We start from the raw sequence: 21314 nt of genomic DNA, 5'->3' as shown, positions 1-21314 counted from the left end.
GCTAGCCTAATGAAATCTGCACATGTAGCAAGCATATCAGCCCCAATTAAAACGGCCCCACGCCATGTCACGGGGACAGTAGATCAAGTCAGCAATTAACCTTCCCACTGGCCTCTATCAATCGTGAAATTGGAGCGGGGCCGGCCAGCAGCACACAATCTCTGCAGATATTAAATTTACATTCTATTAAGTTTAATTAGGAGGGATTTTAAATATACTGGGAGTCCAGGCACGGAGCCCTGGGCCTGTCACCGACACCGCTGATTCACGACCACCGGGGCCACCTCAGGGGACACGCACACACGGACGGACGGACGCACACACACACACCGCGCATACACCTCTTATTCAGCAACCATCTCTTCCTTTCTCAGCAGCACACAGGTGGTCACTGTGATCCAGGCTGTCTGTCGACCATCCTGTCGTCTACCATGCTGTGAGAATATTTGTATAATAATTGATATCAATCATATTTATATCATAATCTGCGTAATCATATTGACACCTACAAATTAGCGATGTCACGATACTAGAATTTCTACTTCGATACCGATACCCAGGAAAATATCGATACTCGATACCACAGGAAGGGGGGGATGACGACAAGATTCAAGATTCAATAGTTTTATTGCCATATCAACCAAAATTGATTGGAATTTGTCTTGGCATGCTCAACAGACAAGACAATCACAGTAACAGACCATGAGAGACAGACAATACAACTACACATCTGCTGCAATGTATAAAAAGTAGGAACATGCAATCAAAAACAACTGCAAAATGCAAAACAGTATGCAATACAGTGTACAGTGCAGGGTAGGCACAGGCGGCTAGTGCAACAAAAAAAAGTGCACAATGCATTAAAGTGTCTGGTGCATTAAAAGACCAGGGAGTAAAATTAAGTTGGGGTGGTGAACTGAACTGAGGAGGAGTTAAGGGCCCTCACTGCTTCAGGGTACGAGCTGTTACGCAGACGAGTCGTTCGGCATTTGATGCTGCGTACTCTTCTTCCCGAAGGAAGGGGGGCAAAGAGAGCATTGGCTGGATGGGAGGGGTCCCTTATTATCTTCAGCCCTAGCTTCAGTATGCGCTCGTTATAAATATCGGATAATCTCGGCAAATCCTTACCTACGATCTTCGATGCCGTTTTCACGACCCTGTTCAGCTCTTCTCTGTCTTCAGCTGAACAGTTACCAAACCAAACTGTGATAGAGAATGTAAGCACACTCTCTATCATAGCTCGGTAGAAGTGACACATCCCTATCTTTGAGACTTTGAATTTCCTGAGTTGCCTCAGGAAGAACAAACGTTGGTGGGCTTTCTTTACGATAAGGCTCACATTGACGTTCCATTTAAGAGAAGAGGAGATCGTGGTCCCCAGGAATTTGAAACTTTCCACCTTCTCAACAGCCTGATCATTTGTGATTAAAGGCTGGAGTTCAGCTTTATTTTTGCGGAAATCCACAATCATCTCCTTGGTTTTGGAGATGTTGAGGGTTAAGTTGTTCTGGGCACACCACTCGACAAGTGAGGAGACTTCTGCTCTGTAAGCTGTTTCATCATTACAGGAGATCAGACCTGTCACGGTGGTGTCATCTGCAAATTTAAATATTTTGACTAAGTCGGAAAGCGAGATGCAGTCGTTGGTATAAAATAAATAAAGTAAAGAGGACAAAACACAACCCTGGGGAGCACCCATACTAATGGGCAGTGGCTTGGATAGCCTGTTATTGACTCTGACCACTTGTGACCTGTTGGTCAGAAAGTCAAATATCCAATCACACATCAAGAGGCATAAAAATAAAGTTAGACAGATGGACGGACAGACGCACACTTCTCCATAATCTAGACCTGATCAAACTTTGAACTGAGACAGCAGATTAGCCTCTGCTCTAGTCATCAGAAGAACACCTTTAGCTTGTTGAAGCAACAGATACCCACCAATGATAGGGAGGGAAAAATCTGTGATTTTCTTTTCATTAAAAGAAATCACTGATGTTATCAAAACTGTTGCAAATAAGTATTGTATCCATTAATTTTTTTTGTATTGATACTTTCGATACTATCGATACCTGTTGCAAATGAGTATTGTATCCGATTAAAATGTTCAGCATTGATACTTCTCGATACTATCGATACTTTTGACAACCCTACTACAAATACACAAATTGTCTGAATAAACTAAGAGGCTTCTGCTACATTCCAAAGTGGGCGTAATAAGACACGGCCTGGAAGATCTGCCACCTGCAGCGATGACAGGTTTGTTGGTCACGGGCAAAGACAGGCCAAACATGACAACAGGCTTCCCCATTTCCGGAAAGGAGGAAATTGGACTGTGTGGTATCTGACCCATCACACAAAATCCTCAAAAACCTCCTCCTTCTCGGTTGCCCTCTTTCATCTCCACCCATCCCGAGCGTGATCAGAGCCCGCCGTCCCCCCCAGGACACCTGCATCTGTGCCCCCTGGCTGAGACCCCAGGGCTCGGCTGCTGCACCTCTGTGCCACTGTAGTGGAGCCTTTGGGAGGGGAGGGGAGGGGAACCCATGGGAGAGAGCGAGGAGAAGCCCGGACCACCTCCAAGGCAAGCTCAGCCCCAGCATTAGTCTCCACGTGGCTGTGTCCTTTGTCTGCCAGTCAAAGGGCCGCTGAATGGGGGTCAATTGAAACCAATTCCCTCTGTCGGTCACAATTAATGGGGTAGCCCGGGCTGGGCAGGAGGAGGGCGGGCGCGGGCCTTTGGTTACTGATCCTGTCGCGCAAGCATGCCAGGAATTTGCCACCTGTGTCCAAACCCTGGGACAATTGACGACCCACCCCCTCCTCCTCGCACCCACCTCCCTTTTTCGTACACACACACACACACAGTCGGATACATCCCGAAGAAATACCCCCTTCTCCCCATCCACCCACCCACCCACAGGGCAGGATGGGTGACAGGGGAGTGGCTAGCGGGTTGTCCAGAGTCTAGTCGCGCCACAATGGGGCAGAGACACAGAAGAAGAGGAGTGGTGTAGCGTGCAGCGCCGGAGAAATGTACTGGGAGTGTTCTGATCCGGTGCTTCTCAACGCGGGGCCCCCCAGGGAGGATCCCCCCCCGAGGGTTGTCCCCCCCCCCCCCCCGAAATAAAACGGAGAGAAGTAGTTTCATTTTGCGATTATCTCATCCACTTAACACAGTGATGGTATCCGTCCATTTGTATTGCTATTTTGGGCCCTTGGCAAAATCCCTATTGATTAGAAGCAGAGGGAGAATAGCGAGAAAGGAGAAAAGATGAGAGTCGGAGACCGTGAGAATGAGAGGCGGAATCAATCTCCAGATAAGTATGGAAGATCGATCCGCCCCCCCGGCCCGTCTACAGTTAAGCACTTCAGTGGATGAGCACTAATTGTCCTGCTGACATTAATTGTCATTAAAGGGCTTCAAACGGCCTCCCGGCTGTGAGTTACGCCATGCGCCAAGGTTGCCCCCCCGCCCCCGTTTGTTTACTGGTGACATCACAGCTCTCTGGACCACTAACACGCGGGTCACTGGTGACATCACAGCTCTCTGGACCACTCACACGCGGGTCACTGGTGACATCACAGCTCTCTGGACCACTAACACGCGGGTCACCGTTCAATCAGACAGGTTGCTGCCCGCCGCCGCGCAGGACGGCTTTATATGAACTGCCCCTTTAACGAGCGGCTCACACAGATGACATCATCAGCCTCTCGTGTTGTCCCCATTAAACAGCCAGTATGAGGTGTGTGTTTGTTTGTGTGTATGTGAGAGAGTGTGTGTGTGTGTGTGAGAGAGTGTGTGTGTGTGTGTGTGTACATGTGTGTGTGTGTGTGTGTGTGTGTGTGTGTGCGTTTTATGTCATAGCTCACAGCTTTAACTTCCTGAGGGTCTCTTTAGTCCTAAAGAACCTCCTGCATTGCCGTCCCCCCCTTTTCAACAGGGCGAATCAATCAGATACATCTGGCCTAACAAATTGGTTTGAGTGTGTGTGTGTGTGTGTGTGTGTGTGTGTGTGTGAGAGAGAGAGAGTGTGTGTGTGTGAGTGTGTGAGAGAGTGTGCGTGTGTGTGTGAGAGAGAGAGTGTGCATGTGCGTGTGTGTGTGTGTGTGTGAGAGAGAGCGTGCGTGCGTGCGAGAGAGAGAGAGAGAGTGTGTGTGTGTGTGTGTGTGTGCGTGTGCGTGTGTGTGTGTGTGTGTGTGTGTGTGTATTCACTCGGGGATGTGTGTGAGTGTCAGTGGGGCCAAGGTGCATAAGAAAGGATCTGGGGGGCGGAGGGGAGAGGGGGGGCAGCGACGGACACACACCGATGCAAGCCTTACACATCCCTGGAAAAGGGGTCGTGACCCCCGCTGCACTCAAACAGCATGTCAGAGTTGGCCCGGGACACGGAGAGGGTGAGTGCTTACCTACCACAGAGCAACATGGAGGCGGGAGGAGAAGACAGAGTCATCTAGATTACATCCAGAGGATAAACACAGATCGGCCAGTAGGATGACGGCCAAATCGTCTCATCTGACTTCATTTTGATTGGATGTTTTTCCTTTCGGCATAATGCGTCCCTTAATGTTCCCAATATTAGTTTAGTAGGCTCTTACACGCTTAAAACACACAATGATTTTATATGGATCTCAAATATAACCTTATAATGTCTTTTGATGATGATGCGATCAGAGCCATATGATGCGATCATAGCCGTACTGATCAGGTAAATTAATCTACGTATGACGGCTATAAAACCTAATTGAAGTGGCCTAGCTGTCTAGCAGGTGACTTTGAATCACAACAGTTGACTTCTTCTCAATAGCCCCACTGTGTGCACATCTGCTGTTGCTGATGTGGATGGATGTATTATCTGAAACGCAACGCATTTATCTTCACATGATCGGGCGGTTAATGTGACCCAATTACAGCGGCCAGATCCAATATACTGCACAAATTCTGAGGCGATCAATCAAGGCGCTTGATACATCGCAGACGTGAAGGAAACGTCTCTGATTTAAAACATGTGATGTCCACATTTGGTTGATCAACCTAAAGGGGGGGAGGTGATTTACTCGAGGTACTGCAGCGATTCCCAAAGTGTGGGCCGCTGCCCAATGGTGGGCCGTGGAGGTACTGCAGGTGGTACAGTTAGTGGTGTGCCAACACTGCAGATTTTAAGCATATGGCTGTAGCGAGCTCCTTCTTAAAGCTAGAGTGAAGATACTGCTATCATATGAAACTAGAAGACGTAAGGCATACCATTGGTACCAAGCAGGGCAGGCTAGCTCATCGGGAAGTGGGCTAAAAGCTGTTTCAATGGGGTCCTCTCAGCTCAATTTATCTGAATGAAAATGGTAAATGGTAAATGGCCTGCATTTATATAGCGCTTTTATCCAAAGCGCTTTACAGTCAGTAGGTACATTCACCCATTCACACACCGATGGTGGCAGGCTACCACGCAGGTGGGAGGAATTTGGGGTTGTCTTGCACAGGGACACTTCGACATGCAGACTGGAGGAGCCGGGAATCGAACCACCAACTTCTTTTATCCAAAGCGATTAGTAGATGACCCGCTCTACCTCCTGAGCTACAGCTGCCCCCAAAATGGGTTAAATTGGTACCCACAAGTCTCCCCTTTACAGATAAGATAACACATTTTACAGCCTAAATAGCATTAAAAGCTTGTGGATTAATTTTTTTGTCTGTTGTTGCTCATCACAGTTTGTCTCAACAAATGTGTTCTGCACGCACATGCTTCTGATGAGTGTGTGTGGGGGGGGTGTTGGCGATCTGGCTTTTGGATATTTTGCCTCGATTTTTGTATGCGGATGGATTATTCATTTGCGGTATGCCCAAATTCATATGTTCTGTTAATGAAATAAAGAAATATATATATACAGGGAAATACATCGTCTTAGTGTGTTGATCAGAGTTGTGATTAAAGGGTTGGGTGGGGCCCCGGGGAGATTTTCAGATGTCAAAGTGGGCCGCGGCATTCTTAAGTCTGGGAACCCCCTGATTTAGTGCACCCCTAGTGGCAGGATGACTAAACTTACTTCCCTCGCTTACCTCACACATGATGGGGGGGGGGGGGGGAGGGGGCTGAAGGCTTCCCCAAGTCATTTGAGCAAAACCACTCCATTCAGAAAAAAGCTTCCCCTCCTCTTCCCTTCTCCACTCAATGGGGCTGTGGTCGAAATGAACAATGGCCACACCTTGAACAGACCCCGCTGTTTCGAGGGCTATTGTGCTGGGGAGGGAGAAGACCCCCAGCCCCCCCCCCCACACACACACACACACACACACAAGTGGCTCTCCCAACTCTCTTATCATAGGACGCCACTGTCTGCGGTGAGCCTTTATGACTCGTTACGCCGCTGACCCCCCCTATCTGCTGAATGACTGCACTGCCTCGGCTCAGTCGCTGGCCTCATTTGCACCGAGAGAAGAGGGGAGAGAGGGGAGGAGGAGGGAGAGAGAGAGAGAGGGAGGGAGGGAGGGAGGGAGGAAGAGAGAGAGAAAGAGAAGTGAATGGCACCATAACATAACAATGCACTCGGAGGCTCGGTTGGCAAACACAGCTGGGCCGGCCACAGTGGCCACGGATAATGAGCCATAACTCTGGAGAGACAGTGGGCTACTAAAACCACTTTTACTGTGGTGCTGCTGCTGCTGCACACACACACACTTAATAAATATTTTTTTTATACGACATACATGCGTACAGTGTACTTGCGTGCAGCTACGCACACACGCGCACACGCACACGCACACCACACACACACACAGACACACAGACACACACACCACGATCCAGAGACACCCACCTCAATAACCTGCTTGGAGTCCAGCCTGAAGTTGAAGTCCCCAAAGACAAAATATGGCATCTTCTCAAACCGCTGGTCCGTGATCCTGCAAAAACATGACAGTAGTTGGTGGTTCATCATCGAGGTGTTTGAAACGACAGTCAACCCCTCTCATAACAACTGTGGATTCCTCTGACCCCAGGTTATTGTAGTTCATGAGATGAGGGCCACAGCACCACCTGGTGGTCTCTAAACCCTTTGACTTGAGGGGCTGCACCTTTGCAGAGGGAAATGTGTAGAAGCATATTTTCTTTATAGCTGTGCAAATGCTTTCTGTGGTCTGACCTCTTCTTATACATTTTTTCCCAGCATTCATGATTTATCAGATGGTACTGGAAGTAGGAAACATGTCTGCAAATGTCAGCATATTTTGACTTTTTGTTTGTTGCAGTTGCTATATGCAACAGAGAATCCCAGGGACATAAGGGATTGAAATGGCTGACAGCATCAGTATCTCCCACTGCACCAAGTCATCCCTGCAGGAGGGAATGCTCTTCTTCTGGGACTCTGGTACTGTACTCCTTTAAAACGTGATATATATCAGGATAGATGTAAATGTGCTTTCAATTCACACAGTTGAAACCGTACACTCTATATTGTTTTTGATCATTTTCTTTCATGGCAAAGGATTTTCAGATTTTCAACTTCCAACCACGAAGAGGATGCACTTTGATACTATGCTCCTCTGCTGGCTCCTCTGCTCAGTGTTAACCTGCAGGCTTGCTGGTGCACTTATAGCTTTTGGACCAAGAGTCAGTGACAGACTGGTAGTTAGTTAGTTTGTTTATTGACAACCATAGAAATATTAACTATTAAAATAATCATATAAAATACGAAAAATAAAAACAATGGGTCCAATCACATAACAGATACATCATTGTATCAACGTTCCAAGATAGCTAAGCATTTACTCAGCATAGATAGCATTTTCTTGTCCATATTTTGAAATAATACCCGTAGGTCAGTAAACTGACAATCAAAACTGTCACGGATATCCTGGGTCTGGGGGCACAAGAGAAGGTGTTGTTCGTCCTGGATTCCAGTGCCACACCAGCACACACGCTGTTCTCGAGGTGTGCGGCTCCACCTTCCCAGTTCAATGCGCAACCGGTGGGATGACAGGCGGAATCTTGAGAAAGTTTGTCTCAAACTATCCTCGATGGTGTGTTGGCTGTTCATATAGAGTGGGTGGACAGATAACTCAGGGTTAAGTTTACAGTAAGTCCTGAACTTGGATCCTTCATTTGACCGCACTCTTTCCATCTGCTCCTCTCTATCAGTTCTGATGTGGTCTAGTACATTCATGACCTGCTCCAGGTGTGAGTTCATGACACGGTTCTCCTGTTTGGTTAATTCCAGTGCAAATCCTAGAGGGTCACCGGCCACTCCCTGCCGTGTACTCATCTTATGCAGGAATTTGGCCTGTTTGTCTCTTATCAGGGCTTGCACTGACGGAAGCCCTGCTTCTAGAAGGCAGGTCAGGTTTGGTGTGGTAGTCCTTACTCCGAGCATGATTTTGACTCCTGTCATGTAAAGGGTCTCTACAGTCTTTAGGGGGACTTTCAGCCAAGTCTCACCACCATCACCACCACCATCATGCTTCCTCAGCCAAACAGCTTAAGGACCATCCTGGAGGAGAGGATAAGATCTAACCGGTACACAGAGACTCTGGTCACCATGTCAAGGCTTTACAGTGATGACACCTAATCAGGCCCGTACTAGCCGGAATCAAACCATCAAACCCATGATAGCTGCGCGTAATGGGCGAGGATGAGGAACACACACACAAACATTAACATACAAAACTAGAACATCACATATTGTCATTTGCTAAATATACAACCTACAACCAAGAAAACCAACACAGTTAAATATGTAAAAAGCACAGCTCAGCAAAAAGTCATGAAAATAACCCTCATGCCAAAAGTCAAACGGTCCAGATACACGACGTATCTGGACCGTTTGGCTTTTGGCTGCGTGAAAGCGAACCGAACCGGCTGAAAAACAAAACAGTGCATCATTCTCGCATCTGGTGGTCCGAACCCAAGGAACCGGACTATCAGGTCTGAAAACGCCCCTTTCACTCTGTTGTTTGCGCTCTTTTGACGCCTCTTAAGGGTCTTTTTTTAATAATCCAGCATGGTTTTATGTCCCTGGTCTTATTAATATGTTTAATGCACTGCACAACATCAAACTTGTTTAAAACCTCAGTACAGCAACAGTACAGTGTGGGAGGATTCATGGAGTCCAAATCCTCTCTGTCATGGAACGCGTCCAGATCTCCAGAACCTCGTCACAGCGCCGGCATCTCAATGCATATATAAAAAAAAAAAAAAAACCCCGCAGCTAAGCGACATATAATTAAGTCCTCTGCCTCATCACCTACTTAAAAGTGGCTCGTCTACAGAGCAGAGAGAGGAAATTACGGCGGACGTAGCGCAGCCTCGTCTTGTGTAATTAATGATTCAGGATGCTTGGCTTCGCTATCTCCTATAATCGTGTGGATAAATCTCACGCTGGACCTTCCAGAGCCGGATAACAATATATTTATATATTTATTTAATATATTTATGAGGCCGTAAAGAGAGAGGAGCCTCTTGGCGCTGGTGGGTCCCGTCTCTGGACCGGCTGTCGTAAAGCACAGCCACTTTTTTCTCTGTGCAGGCAAAGAGGATTGGAGTAGGAGGGTGGCAACACGGATATTATATATTAGCTATTATATTAAATAGAGACTACATAATTCTGCAATCCCATTAGATTAAATAGAGAGTAAATCTTTTTTATGATTATATTTTTTTTTTACCCCAGAGGTTTTCTACAGGGGCCCACGTGGATATAGGGAATGGCGCGTGGAATTTGATCTGTTACATAACAACGTTTGAGTCCGTGTCCTTCCGTTACACAGGTGATGCCAAAGGTTTTCATGCGGTGTGAGTGACGTGTTCGCTCATCGACACGGCAGTGTGATGTACTGCATTCACCTTCGGGTTCGAACGCGCGGGATCAGCCAATTACTTCCGATTGTGTTGACACTACCTGTGTCAGTACACTACAGTACTGATATTGTGTTGACACTTCCTGTGGCAGTACACTACAGTACTTATATTGTGTTGACACTTCCTGTGGCAGTACACTACAGTACTTATATTGTGTTGACACTTCCTGTGTCAGTACACTACAGTACTGATATTGTGTTGACACTTCCTGTGGCAGTACACTACAGTACTTATATAGTGTTGACACTTCCTGTGTCAGTACACTACAGTACTTATATTGTGTTGACACTTCCTGTGGCAGTACACTACAGTACTTATATTGTGTTGACACTTCCTGTGGCAGTACACTACAGTACTTATATTGTGTTGACACTTCCTGTGGCAGTACACTACAGTACTGATATTGTGTTGACACTTCCTGTGGCAGTACACTACAGTACTTATATTGTGTTGACACTTCCTGTGTCAGTACACTACAGTACTGATATTGTGTTGACACTTCCTGTGGCAGTACACTACAGTACTTATATTGTGTTGACACTTCCTGTGTCAGTACACTACAGTACTTATATTGTGTTGACACTTCCTGTGGCAGTACACTACAGTACTTATATTGTGTTGATACTTCCTGTGGCAGTACACTACAGTACTGATATTGTGTTGACACTTCCTGTGTCAGTACACTACAGTACTTATATTGTGTTGACACTTCCTGTGGCAGTACACTACAGTACTTATATTGTGTTGACACTTCCTGTGGCAGTACACTACAGTACTTATATTGTGTTGACACTTCCTGTGGCAGTACACTACAGTACTTATATTGTGTTGACACTTCCTGTGGCAGTACACTACAGTACTTATATTGTGTTGACACTTCCTGTGGCAGTACACTACAGTACTGATATTGTGTTGACACTTCCTGTGGCAGTACACTACAGTACTTATATTGTGTTGACACTTCCTGTGGCAGTACACTACAGTACTGATATTGTGTTGACACTTCCTGTGGCAGTACACTACAGTACTTATATTGTGTTGACACTTCCTGTGGCAGTACACTACAGTACTTATATTGTGTTGACACTTCCTGTGGCAGTACACTACAGTACTGATATTGTGTTGACACTTCCTGTGGCAGTACACTACAGTACTTATATTGTGTTGACACTTCCTGTGGCAGTACACTACAGAATATTGTGTTGAGACTTCCTGTGGCAGTACACTACAGTACTGATATTGTGTTGACACTTCCTGTGGCAGTACACTACAGTACTTATATTGTGTTGACACTTCCTGTGGCAGTACACTACAGTACTTATATTGTGTTGACACTTCCTGTGGCAGTACACTACAGTACTTATATTGTGTTGACACTTCCTGTGGCAGTACACTACAGTACTTATATTGTGTTGACACTTCCTGTGGCAGTACACTACAGTACTTATATTGTGTTGATACTTCCTGTGGCAGTACACTACAGTACTGATATTGTGTTGACACTTCCTGTGGCAGTACACTACAGTACTTATATTGTGTTGACACTTCCTGTGTCAGTACACTACAGTACTTATATTGTGTTGACACTTCCTGTGGCAGTACACTACAGTACTTATATTGTGTTGACACTTCCTGTGGCAGTACACTACAGTACTTATATTGTGTTGACACTTCCTGTGGCAGTACACTACAGTACTTATATTGTGTTGACACTTCCTGTGGCAGTACACTACAGTACTTATATTGTGTTGACACTTCCTGTGGCAGTACACTACAGTACTTATATTGTGTTGACACTTCCTGTGGCAGTACACTACAGTACTGATATTGTGTTGATACTTCCTGTGGCAGTACACTACAGTACTTATATTGTGTTGACACTTCCTGTGGCAGTACACTACAGTACTGATATTGTGTTGACACTTCCTGTGGCAGTACACTACAGTACTTATATTGTGTTGACACTTCCTGTGTCAGTACACTACAGTACTTATATTGTGTTGACACTTCCTGTGGCAGTACACTACAGTACTTATATTGTGTTGACACTTCCTGTGGCAGTACACTACAGTACTTATATTGTGTTGACACTTCCTGTGGCAGTACACTACAGTACTTATATTGTGTTGACACTTCCTGTGGCAGTACACTACAGTATATTGTGTTGAGACTTCCTGTGGCAGTACACTACAGTACTGATATTGTGTTGACACTTCCTGTGGCAGTACACTACAGTACTTATATTGTGTTGACACTTCCTGTGGCAGTACACTACAGTACTTATATAGTGTTGACACTTCCTGTGTCAGTACACTACAGTACTTATATAGTGTTGACACTTCCTGTGTCAGTACACTACAGTACTTATATAGTGTTGACACTTCCTGTGGCAGTACACTACAGTACTTATATAGTGTTGACACTTCCTGTGGCAGTACACTACAGTACTTATATTGTGTTGACACTTCCTGTGTCAGTACACTACAGTACTTATATAGTGTTGACACTTCCTGTGTCAGTACACTACAGTACTTATATAGTGTTGACACTTCCTGTGTCAGTACACTACAGTACTTATATAGTGTTGACACTTCCTGTGTCAGTACACTACAGTACTTATATAGTGTTGACACTTCCTGTGGCAGTACACTACAGTACTTATATTGTGTTGACACTTCCTGTGTCAGTACACTACAGTACTTATATAGTGTTGACACTTCCTGTGTCAGTACACTACAGTACTTATATAGTGTTGACACTTCCTGTGTCAGTACACTACAGTACTTATATTGTGTTGACACTTCCTGTGTCAGTACACTACAGTACTTATATAGTGTTGACACTTCCTGTGGCAGTACACTACAGTACTTATATTGTGTTGACACTTCCTGTGGCAGTACACTACAGTACTTATATTGTGTTGACACTTCCTGTGTCAGTACACTACAGTACTTATATAGTGTTGACACTTCCTGTGGCAGTACACTACAGTACTTATATTGTGTTGACACTTCCTGTGTCAGTACACTACAGTACTTATATTGTGTTGACACTTCCTGTGGCAGTACACTACAGTACTTATATTGTGTTGACACTTCCTGTGGCAGTACACTACAGTACTTATATTGTGTTGACACTTCCTGTGGCAGTACACTACAGTACTTATATTGTGTTGACACTTCCTGTGGCAGTACACTACAGTATATTGTGTTGAGACTTCCTGTGGCAGTACACTACAGTACTGATATTGTGTTGACACTTCCTGTGGCAGTACACTACAGTACTTATATTGTGTTGACACTTCCTGTGGCAGTACACTACAGTACTTATATAGTGTTGACACTTCCTGTGTCAGTACACTACAGTACTTATATAGTGTTGACACTTCCTGTGTCAGTACACTACAGTACTTATATAGTGTTGACACTTCCTGTGGCAGTACACTACAGTACTTATATAGTGTTGACACTTCCTGTGGCAGTACACTACAGTACTTATATTGTGTTGACACTTCCTGTGTCAGTACACTACAGTACTTATATAGTGTTGACACTTCCTGTGTCAGTACACTACAGTACTTATATAGTGTTGACACTTCCTGTGTCAGTACACTACAGTACTTATATAGTGTTGACACTTCCTGTGTCAGTACACTACAGTACTTATATAGTGTTGACACTTCCTGTGGCAGTACACTACAGTACTTATATTGTGTTGACACTTCCTGTGTCAGTACACTACAGTACTTATATAGTGTTGACACTTCCTGTGTCAGTACACTACAGTACTTATATAGTGTTGACACTTCCTGTGTCAGTACACTACAGTACTTATATTGTGTTGACACTTCCTGTGTCAGTACACTACAGTACTTATATAGTGTTGACACTTCCTGTGGCAGTACACTACAGTACTTATATTGTGTTGACACTTCCTGTGGCAGTACACTACAGTACTTATATTGTGTTGACACTTCCTGTGTCAGTACACTACAGTACTTATATAGTGTTGACACTTCCTGTGGCAGTACACTACAGTACTTATATTGTGTTGCTTCTTCTGTTATCGGCCTCGAATCATCTGCCACTCAATGTGAATGTGCAGCCCGTTCTCACTCAGACGGCTTCCAGTGAGTCAGACTAGGTTTGAGCAAGCAGGTCAAACCTGCTCAAACCTACAATTGTAATAATTATAGCCTAGCACAGCCATTCCTAACCTGTGAGCCTGTGAGTGGCCCCCGCCAAATCTTTCTCAAAACATTAGGACTATTATTAGGACATTAGGATTATTATATGAGAATGCATTTACCCATTGATGATTGGTTAATTTGTAATCAATTATTCGTTAATTAGCCTTTTGCAAACAGCCCCTTAACTTTCTGGTTTCTGTGTGGTGCTGATGGACAGCTCCTTTTATAGAAGGCATTATTTGGCCTCCGTACTGTTTACAGTCGGGTCTGGGCCACGAAGAATCTTGAGATTTTCAAGTGGGCCAAGAGTCCGGAAAGTTCTGGAACCGCTGGTGTGTGTGTGTGTGTGTGCGTGTGTGTGTGTGTGTGTGTGTGTGTGTGTGTGTGTGTGTGCGTGCATGCGTGAGTGTGTGTGTGCGTGCGCCGTGTGCGCGCGCATGTGTGTGTTAGCTCACTAATACACTCATATACTGAGAGCGCTGGTGTCATTAACGACCTTCCATCGCGGTGCTAAGAGACTCTGGCTCTATTCAAACAGGGCTCGCAGCCAGTTTATCCTGCCGTCCCCCGAATGGGGAAGGCAGTAAAACGTCTCTATACAGACGCTCACGCTGTTGTTACGGCCGTGGGAACCCGTGTTAATACCACACTTACCGCACGCCCTGCACGCCGCTTTCGGGGGGTGAGGAATACAAACCAGAAATAGATCTAATAAACGACCAACTCTGATTTTTAATTGATTTCAGTCAAGTCGTCGTCGTGTACGTGGGCGGATCAGACAATGGCGCTAACGGATATAATAAGGGCCGAGAAGAAAGCGTAAAAAAGGAGAAAGAAACACTGAGAGAGAGAGAGAGAGAGAGAGAGAGAGAGAGAGAGAGAGAGAGAGAGAGAGAGAGAGACAGAGAGAGTGTGTGGGGGGATCAGGATAAGAAGCGAGCGAGTGTACGCCCGGGGGTCTTTCTCCTCGGCGTCTCCACAGCTTTATCCCGCTAACAGGCATGTCTAATACGCGCAGCCTGGCTGTTTTGTCTGGAGCTCCAAGGTATCAGCCACAGGTCAGAAGGTAACACTCTGTTTACACGACGGCTTCCTAAAGCACTCATAGTGACCCGCTGGTGTGAAAGTTGACTTTCTGCTTTGGCCTTTTGTGGCAGGGTGGGGGTGTGGAAGAATCACAACATTAGCTACAGCGGACTGCGCGTGAATGGGGCCCCCTGAGGGTGGGGGGTCCGGTCCTTCAGAGTCTTGGGTGGGGGTCCTCCTTATTGACCCCCCCCCCCCCCCCCCCACCCACAGCGGGGGCCCCCATTAGCCGCGTCATCACAGCTCATTCAGGCAAACTGTAACAGTGTCGGGCGACATTCTCCCACAAAGAGGCACTTCTTTACACAGTCTATAAACATGCTTTCCGCTGCACCATTCATCGTGTGCTGACACCCCTGAAAGAGGCTCTTCACCAGGGCCGTTCCCACTGAGGTGGTGTGTGTGTGTGTGTGTGTGTGTGTGTGTGTGTGTGGGGGGGGGGGGGGGTTCTTCAGGCCTTCCTAGGGGCCACACAAAGACGGGGGTCAGACGCTAATTTATAACATGGACCCCCAACTCTGCTCCCAGGCTCCTTACACCACCGGCACAAAGCAGCCAGCATATTCTCTCTCTCTCTCGAACACACACACACACACACACACACACACACACACACACACACACACACACACACACACACACACACACACACACACACACACACACACACACACACACACACACACACACACACACACAGGTGGACACGTGCTCAATCTCACATATAACACACTCGCTACATACCAACACAATATCAAACACAAAACTTTCTTTTTGAATATCTCTCCCTCACAGCAACATCCACCCTTCACTCAGCCCTCTCCAGATTACCGGGCATGATTGACAGTTAAGCGGCATCATAATAGACAGTCTATATGGGATTGACAGTTAAGCAGAGTCAGTCTATATTGGATTGACAGTTAAGCAGAGTCATAATAGACAGTCTATATGGGATTAGTCTCGCTGACCAGCCTCCTCTCCCTTCCGTCCGAGGAGTCTGGCGCCGCAGGTCTCCATAACTGGGATAAACCCTCCCCTGCTCTACTCTGCTCTCCCATTTCAGAAGCTGCCGGATTTCCGCTCCCGGCTTAAGAAGCTCTGTCATTGGCTCCGACCACGTCAATCAGAGCGGCTTCCGCTCCCTCCTCCCTGTGTGTCGCTGTAAATAGTGCCCTGCCGCCTCAGTGAAAACAACAACGCTAACTAGCTAGCAAGCTAACGGCAGAAACCTACACGCTAGCTCGTTGCTACACGCTGAAAACGGCAAGTTGGATTGTTTGAAACTATTTTCCAAGGTCACTGCCGCTAAGCGCCGCCCATCGCAATCCCACTATGGAGACCTGCGGCACCAGACTCCTCGGACGGAAGGGAGAGGAGGCTGGCTAGCGAGACTAATATGGGATTGACAGCTAAGCAGGGTCAAAATAGACGGTCTATATTGGATTGACAGTTAAGCGGAGTCAGATAGTCTATATGGGATTGACAGTTAAGCGGAGTCAGATAGTCTATATGGGATTGACAGTTAAGCGGAGTCATAATAGACGGTCTATATTAGATTGACAGTTAAGCGGAGTCATAATAGACAGTCTATATTGGATTGACAGTTAAGCGGAGTCATAATAGACAGTCTATATTGGATTGACAGTTAAGCGGAGTCATAATAGACAGTCTATATGGGATTGACAGTTAAGCGGAGTCATAATAGACGGTCTATATTAGATTGACAGTTAAGCGGAGTCATAATAGACAGTCTATATTGGATTGACAGTTAAGCGGAGTCATAATAGACAGTCTATATTGGATTGACAGTTAAGCGGAGTCATAATAGACAGTCTATATTGGATTGACAGTTAAGCGGAGTCATAATAGACGGTCTATATTAGATTGACAGTTAAGCGGAGTCATAATAGACAGTCTATATTGGATTGACAGTTAAGCGGAGTCATAATAGACAGTCTATATTGGATTGACAGTTAAGCGGAGTCATAATAGACAGTCTATATGGGATTGACAGTTAAGCGGAGTCATAATAGACGGTCTATATTAGATTGACAGTTAAGCGGAGTCATAATAGACAGTCTATATTGGATTGACAGTTAAGCGGAGTCATAATAGACAGTCTATATTGGATTGACAGTTAAGCGGAGTCATAATAGACAGTCTATATTGGATTGACAGTTAAGCGGAGTCATAATAGACAGTCTATATGGGATAGTGAGGGTGCATCTGGGGGCCATGTCATGATTAGATTGACAAGATGACTTAGCATGAGTTGGCCGGTCAGATTGGACTCTGCGTACAATAGGTGGGCCGGGCGGCGCCGTCCATTGTGAGTGAATGTAGAGAATATGGGAGAATGTTAACATTGTGAAGAATGTGCTGGGTGACGTCTGGCTGAATGGGTCAGGGGTGGCCCCTGACAGGACCTTTGACACTGCGGGACGGGCCACCCCCTTGTCAGCAACCCCAGCTCCTTCATGACTCCCAGTGACTCCCACCCCACCCAGTGACTCCCACCCCACCCACAAACTCCAGGCTGGAGAGAGAGGGTGCTAGGGGTGCATGAGGAGGTGGGAGGGGGTGTTGCCACGGTCACACAGGGGTTAGAGGATAAGCCAACTCGACCCACTCTACTCTCTTTGCAAGGGGGTCCGAAAAAGTTTTCGGGAAAATAAAAATAAAAACTTTTTTGTGTGTGCAAAAGCTTCATAGTTCAACGAAAATATTTCCTGCTCTAAATAGAAAAAACAGCTCTTGACAAGTGGTTAAGAACCGCCCCCTGAGACCAAAACAAAATCTGTGACAGACATATGAACTGACCAACCACGGACCCCCTTATTTGCGCAACGCGGGCGGCACATTTTTGAATGATGCACCAATGCACGCACAGAGCTGGACTTCCGTCACAGCCCAGCCAATCAGATTTGACCGGCTCTTGACAGTGAGTGGACTGCAGCAGTGTCAATCAGTCCACCAGGTCCTCCTGCCTACAATATACTGACAAACTGGTGCCAGGAGCAAAATAATGGAACTAACTACATAAAGATGAATGAAGATGAACACCAAACCGATATCAAAACCCCTGAGCAGAAGACGCTACAAATCTGTCCAAGTCAGGTGTGGTAACATATTGCTTGACAGTTTTAGTTGTTTGCCACGGTATTGTAATACTATAAAAATTTTAGATATTAAACTTACTGTAGCATTGTCTCCAAAGTCAACATTCTTGTATCATGGCGAGACTAATAAATACAAAAGTGAGAGGACGCTTGTGGGATACAGAGATTCCTTTCCCATCCGAACTATTATAGATCATCAATGAAACCTCAACTTCTAATTTGTAGTAAAAATTTATTTTGTAATTCAAAATTACAAAAATAATTTGTAACAGTAAAACAGTAAGAATTGATAGCCCCACATTCAGAGAGGCTGCATCCTACAAATAGCCAGGTCAGCCCCACTGCTCTCTCACAGTAGCTGCTGGTGCAGGAAGGAGGAGGGGCTGAAATAAACAGGTCCACTATGGGCAGAGAGAGGCACTGATGGGGAGGATTAACCTCTGCTCCTATAGCCCTCCCAGGGTGAGGAGGCAGTTCACAGAGTCACACAGTGACGACACCACACACACACACACACACACACACACAACTGCAATGATTAGTCGATCGATAGAAAATTAATCACCAACTTTTTAAATATTTTTTTCATCATTTATACTAATAAAAAAATACTGGTACTAAAATTCTCTCGTTTCAGCTTCTTAACTCATTGAGTGCCAAGGACGAGTATGTTCGTCAATTCAAATACTAACGTAGAGTGCCAAGGACGAGTATGTTCGTCAATTGCGTTTTTTGACGTTGGGATGTGGATCAAAGCCTCTTACATCTCCTATAAAAATATGGGAGCTATTGAATGTGTATAACCTATTTTACAGACCCATTAGGTGGCGACAGTGCTCTCCAGATTAGAGAAAGGTCAGGAAAACAGCAGGAAAAAGCCCCGTGATGAAAGAGAAACCGCTCATGCTGCAGCCAGAGCCATATAGATTGCTCTGGCTGGAGTTAACGTTGGCTGCGAACAGCAGTCAATCCGCACCCACAACTGAGCCTCTCTGTCTCTGCTGTATAGTTTCTCCACGCGATTAGCCGCCAGAAAAGCAGCACCCGACGCCGAAGGGCCAAACCATTCTCAGCAGTCCGGTTTGGCTTTTCCGTGTCGCGCTGGGGGCCGGCGCACAAAAACGGAGCACTCCGAAAATAGACCTGGGTGCGTGAGGCTGTGTGTTAGTGTGGGGAGGAGTTTGCAGCTGAGGGGGGAAGAGGGGGGTGGGGCACGCAGGGCACCACACAACTACACCACGTCACTACATCAGAAAACATTAGCTTCAGACTCAGTGAATGTGCTTGAAATGCTTAATTTCACAAAAGGCTGAATAACTCAGCTTCTAATTTGAAACGCCTGTTTTTGCTTAAAACAACCTATCTTCTCCGGCTCATAACTAAAGAACGGAAAATGGTATCAATAAACTTTTTTTTGCTGATGATACAATAGACTCTCCTCGTTCTTTGTGCGTGTTGGGTGTTTACATAGTAATATCACACAATATTCTGTGGGCCTCGAGAAATCACTGAAAACGCTCTGAAACTCTGGCACTGGGAGCGTCCGTTCTCCAAAAGTGGCTGGCACTCAATGAGTTAAATGTGAAACTTTTCTGGTTTCTTTAGTCTTGTATGACAGTAAAGTGATTATCTTTGGGTTGAGAACTGTTGGTCATCATCATGACCAAAGAAGACATTAAGTGGATGATGTCATCTTGGGCTTTGGGGGAAAAAGTGAGCAACATTTTTTCCACCATTTTGTGACATTGTATCGATCGACCAAACGACTCAACAATCAACAGATTAATCCATAATGAAAATAATCGTTAGTTGCAGCCCTAAACTGTACACACACACACACACACACACACACACACACACACACACACAGTTGTATCCTGTCAGCTGAGGAAGGGGAAACGTTACGGCAAACTGAGGAAGGACATGGCACATATTTACCCTTTGATGCAGATTAACACACATGTATATACCAGAGCAATTGGGAGAGAGAGTCAGTCAGCGGAGAACCAAAATGCATGATTAATTAGCCAATGAACAGGCAGGAAGGGGTCTTGCGCTACTTTTGAATGCTAAAATAAAGCTGATAATGTACAATTTGATAAAAATAAAAATAAACTTTCAAAGTACATCACAAACTGTCCATTTTGCTGCAATTCGACAGTGCTGCTTAATCCAGAACCTTACTTCCTGGAACTCTTGAGAGTAAAAAACTGGTCCATTCGAGTGAATGGAGATGTCGCGACTCTTCTATATACACGACTCTGGTATATACTGGTACATGTTGATGACATGTACATGAAAAATGCATTGTGGGAAATGTGAGCATGTCGAGTAACGCATGCATGGGCACACACACACACACATGGACACACTACGCTACGCTATCGGCTAATAAATTCATCGTGTCTTTTCTGGAGGATCTCCCTGCCCTGTGATTATCCCGTCCTCCCTCTCCTCCTCCAGCTCCACATGGCGATTGGCTGGGAGCTGCTCTTTCAGCCTGTTGTTGTGGGGAAAGCTGAAAGGGAAACATTTAGATTGGAGGACTCTTTGAGACGCCCTGACAGTTGACTGATGACCGTCCATAAAATGACAAAGCGTCGCTGTGTGGCGGCCAGTGCGGCCCACTGCCTCCCCATGGGACGCTAATTGCTCTGAATTGTTAACGGCAACATTATTTTTCTGCCAATCATTGCTCCTCAATGCCCCGAAAATGAGCATGAAACAAGCCTTTTCAGCGGACAAAACAGTTAAATGTCCCCAATGTTGATCAAATTAACTTCGCCGCCGTGACAATGGACTATATTTGTGTGGAAATAATGGCGCGCCACAAAGGGCGCCTTTATGCCAGGATTTCACAGTTGTAATGTAAAACTGTTCTCCCCTGAACCGGACCAGCCACTCTGAATGAACCGGACCAGCCACTCTGAATGAACCGGACCAGCCACTCTGAATGGGGGGTGGAAAAAAGACACAAACTCCAATACACAAAAGATATTTTTTTTTTAAAGGGAGACAGAGGGGGGGGGGGGGGGGACTGTTGATTTTATCTCATGCTATCATTTCACAGGC

General features: G+C 45.7%; 1 protein-coding gene across 2 annotated transcripts in view; it reads right to left on the bottom strand.

The window, feature by feature from the left end:
- inpp5a (inositol polyphosphate-5-phosphatase A) overlaps positions 1-21314 on the bottom strand; it is a 219558-nt gene that overhangs the window by 43713 nt on the left and 154531 nt on the right. For both annotated transcript variants that reach the window (XM_083657988.1, XM_083657989.1), the window contains exon 9: positions 6814-6898. In XM_083657988.1, the coding sequence (XP_083514114.1) occupies positions 6814-6898 (85 nt within the window). The remainder of the gene's footprint in view (positions 1-6813; positions 6899-21314) is intronic.

The sequence above is a fragment of the Poromitra crassiceps genome (genome assembly GCF_964638095.1).
Source record: "Poromitra crassiceps genome assembly, chromosome: 22".
NCBI lineage: Eukaryota > Metazoa > Chordata > Actinopteri > Beryciformes > Melamphaidae > Poromitra > Poromitra crassiceps.
This window is presented reverse-complemented; position numbering and strand designations above follow the sequence as displayed.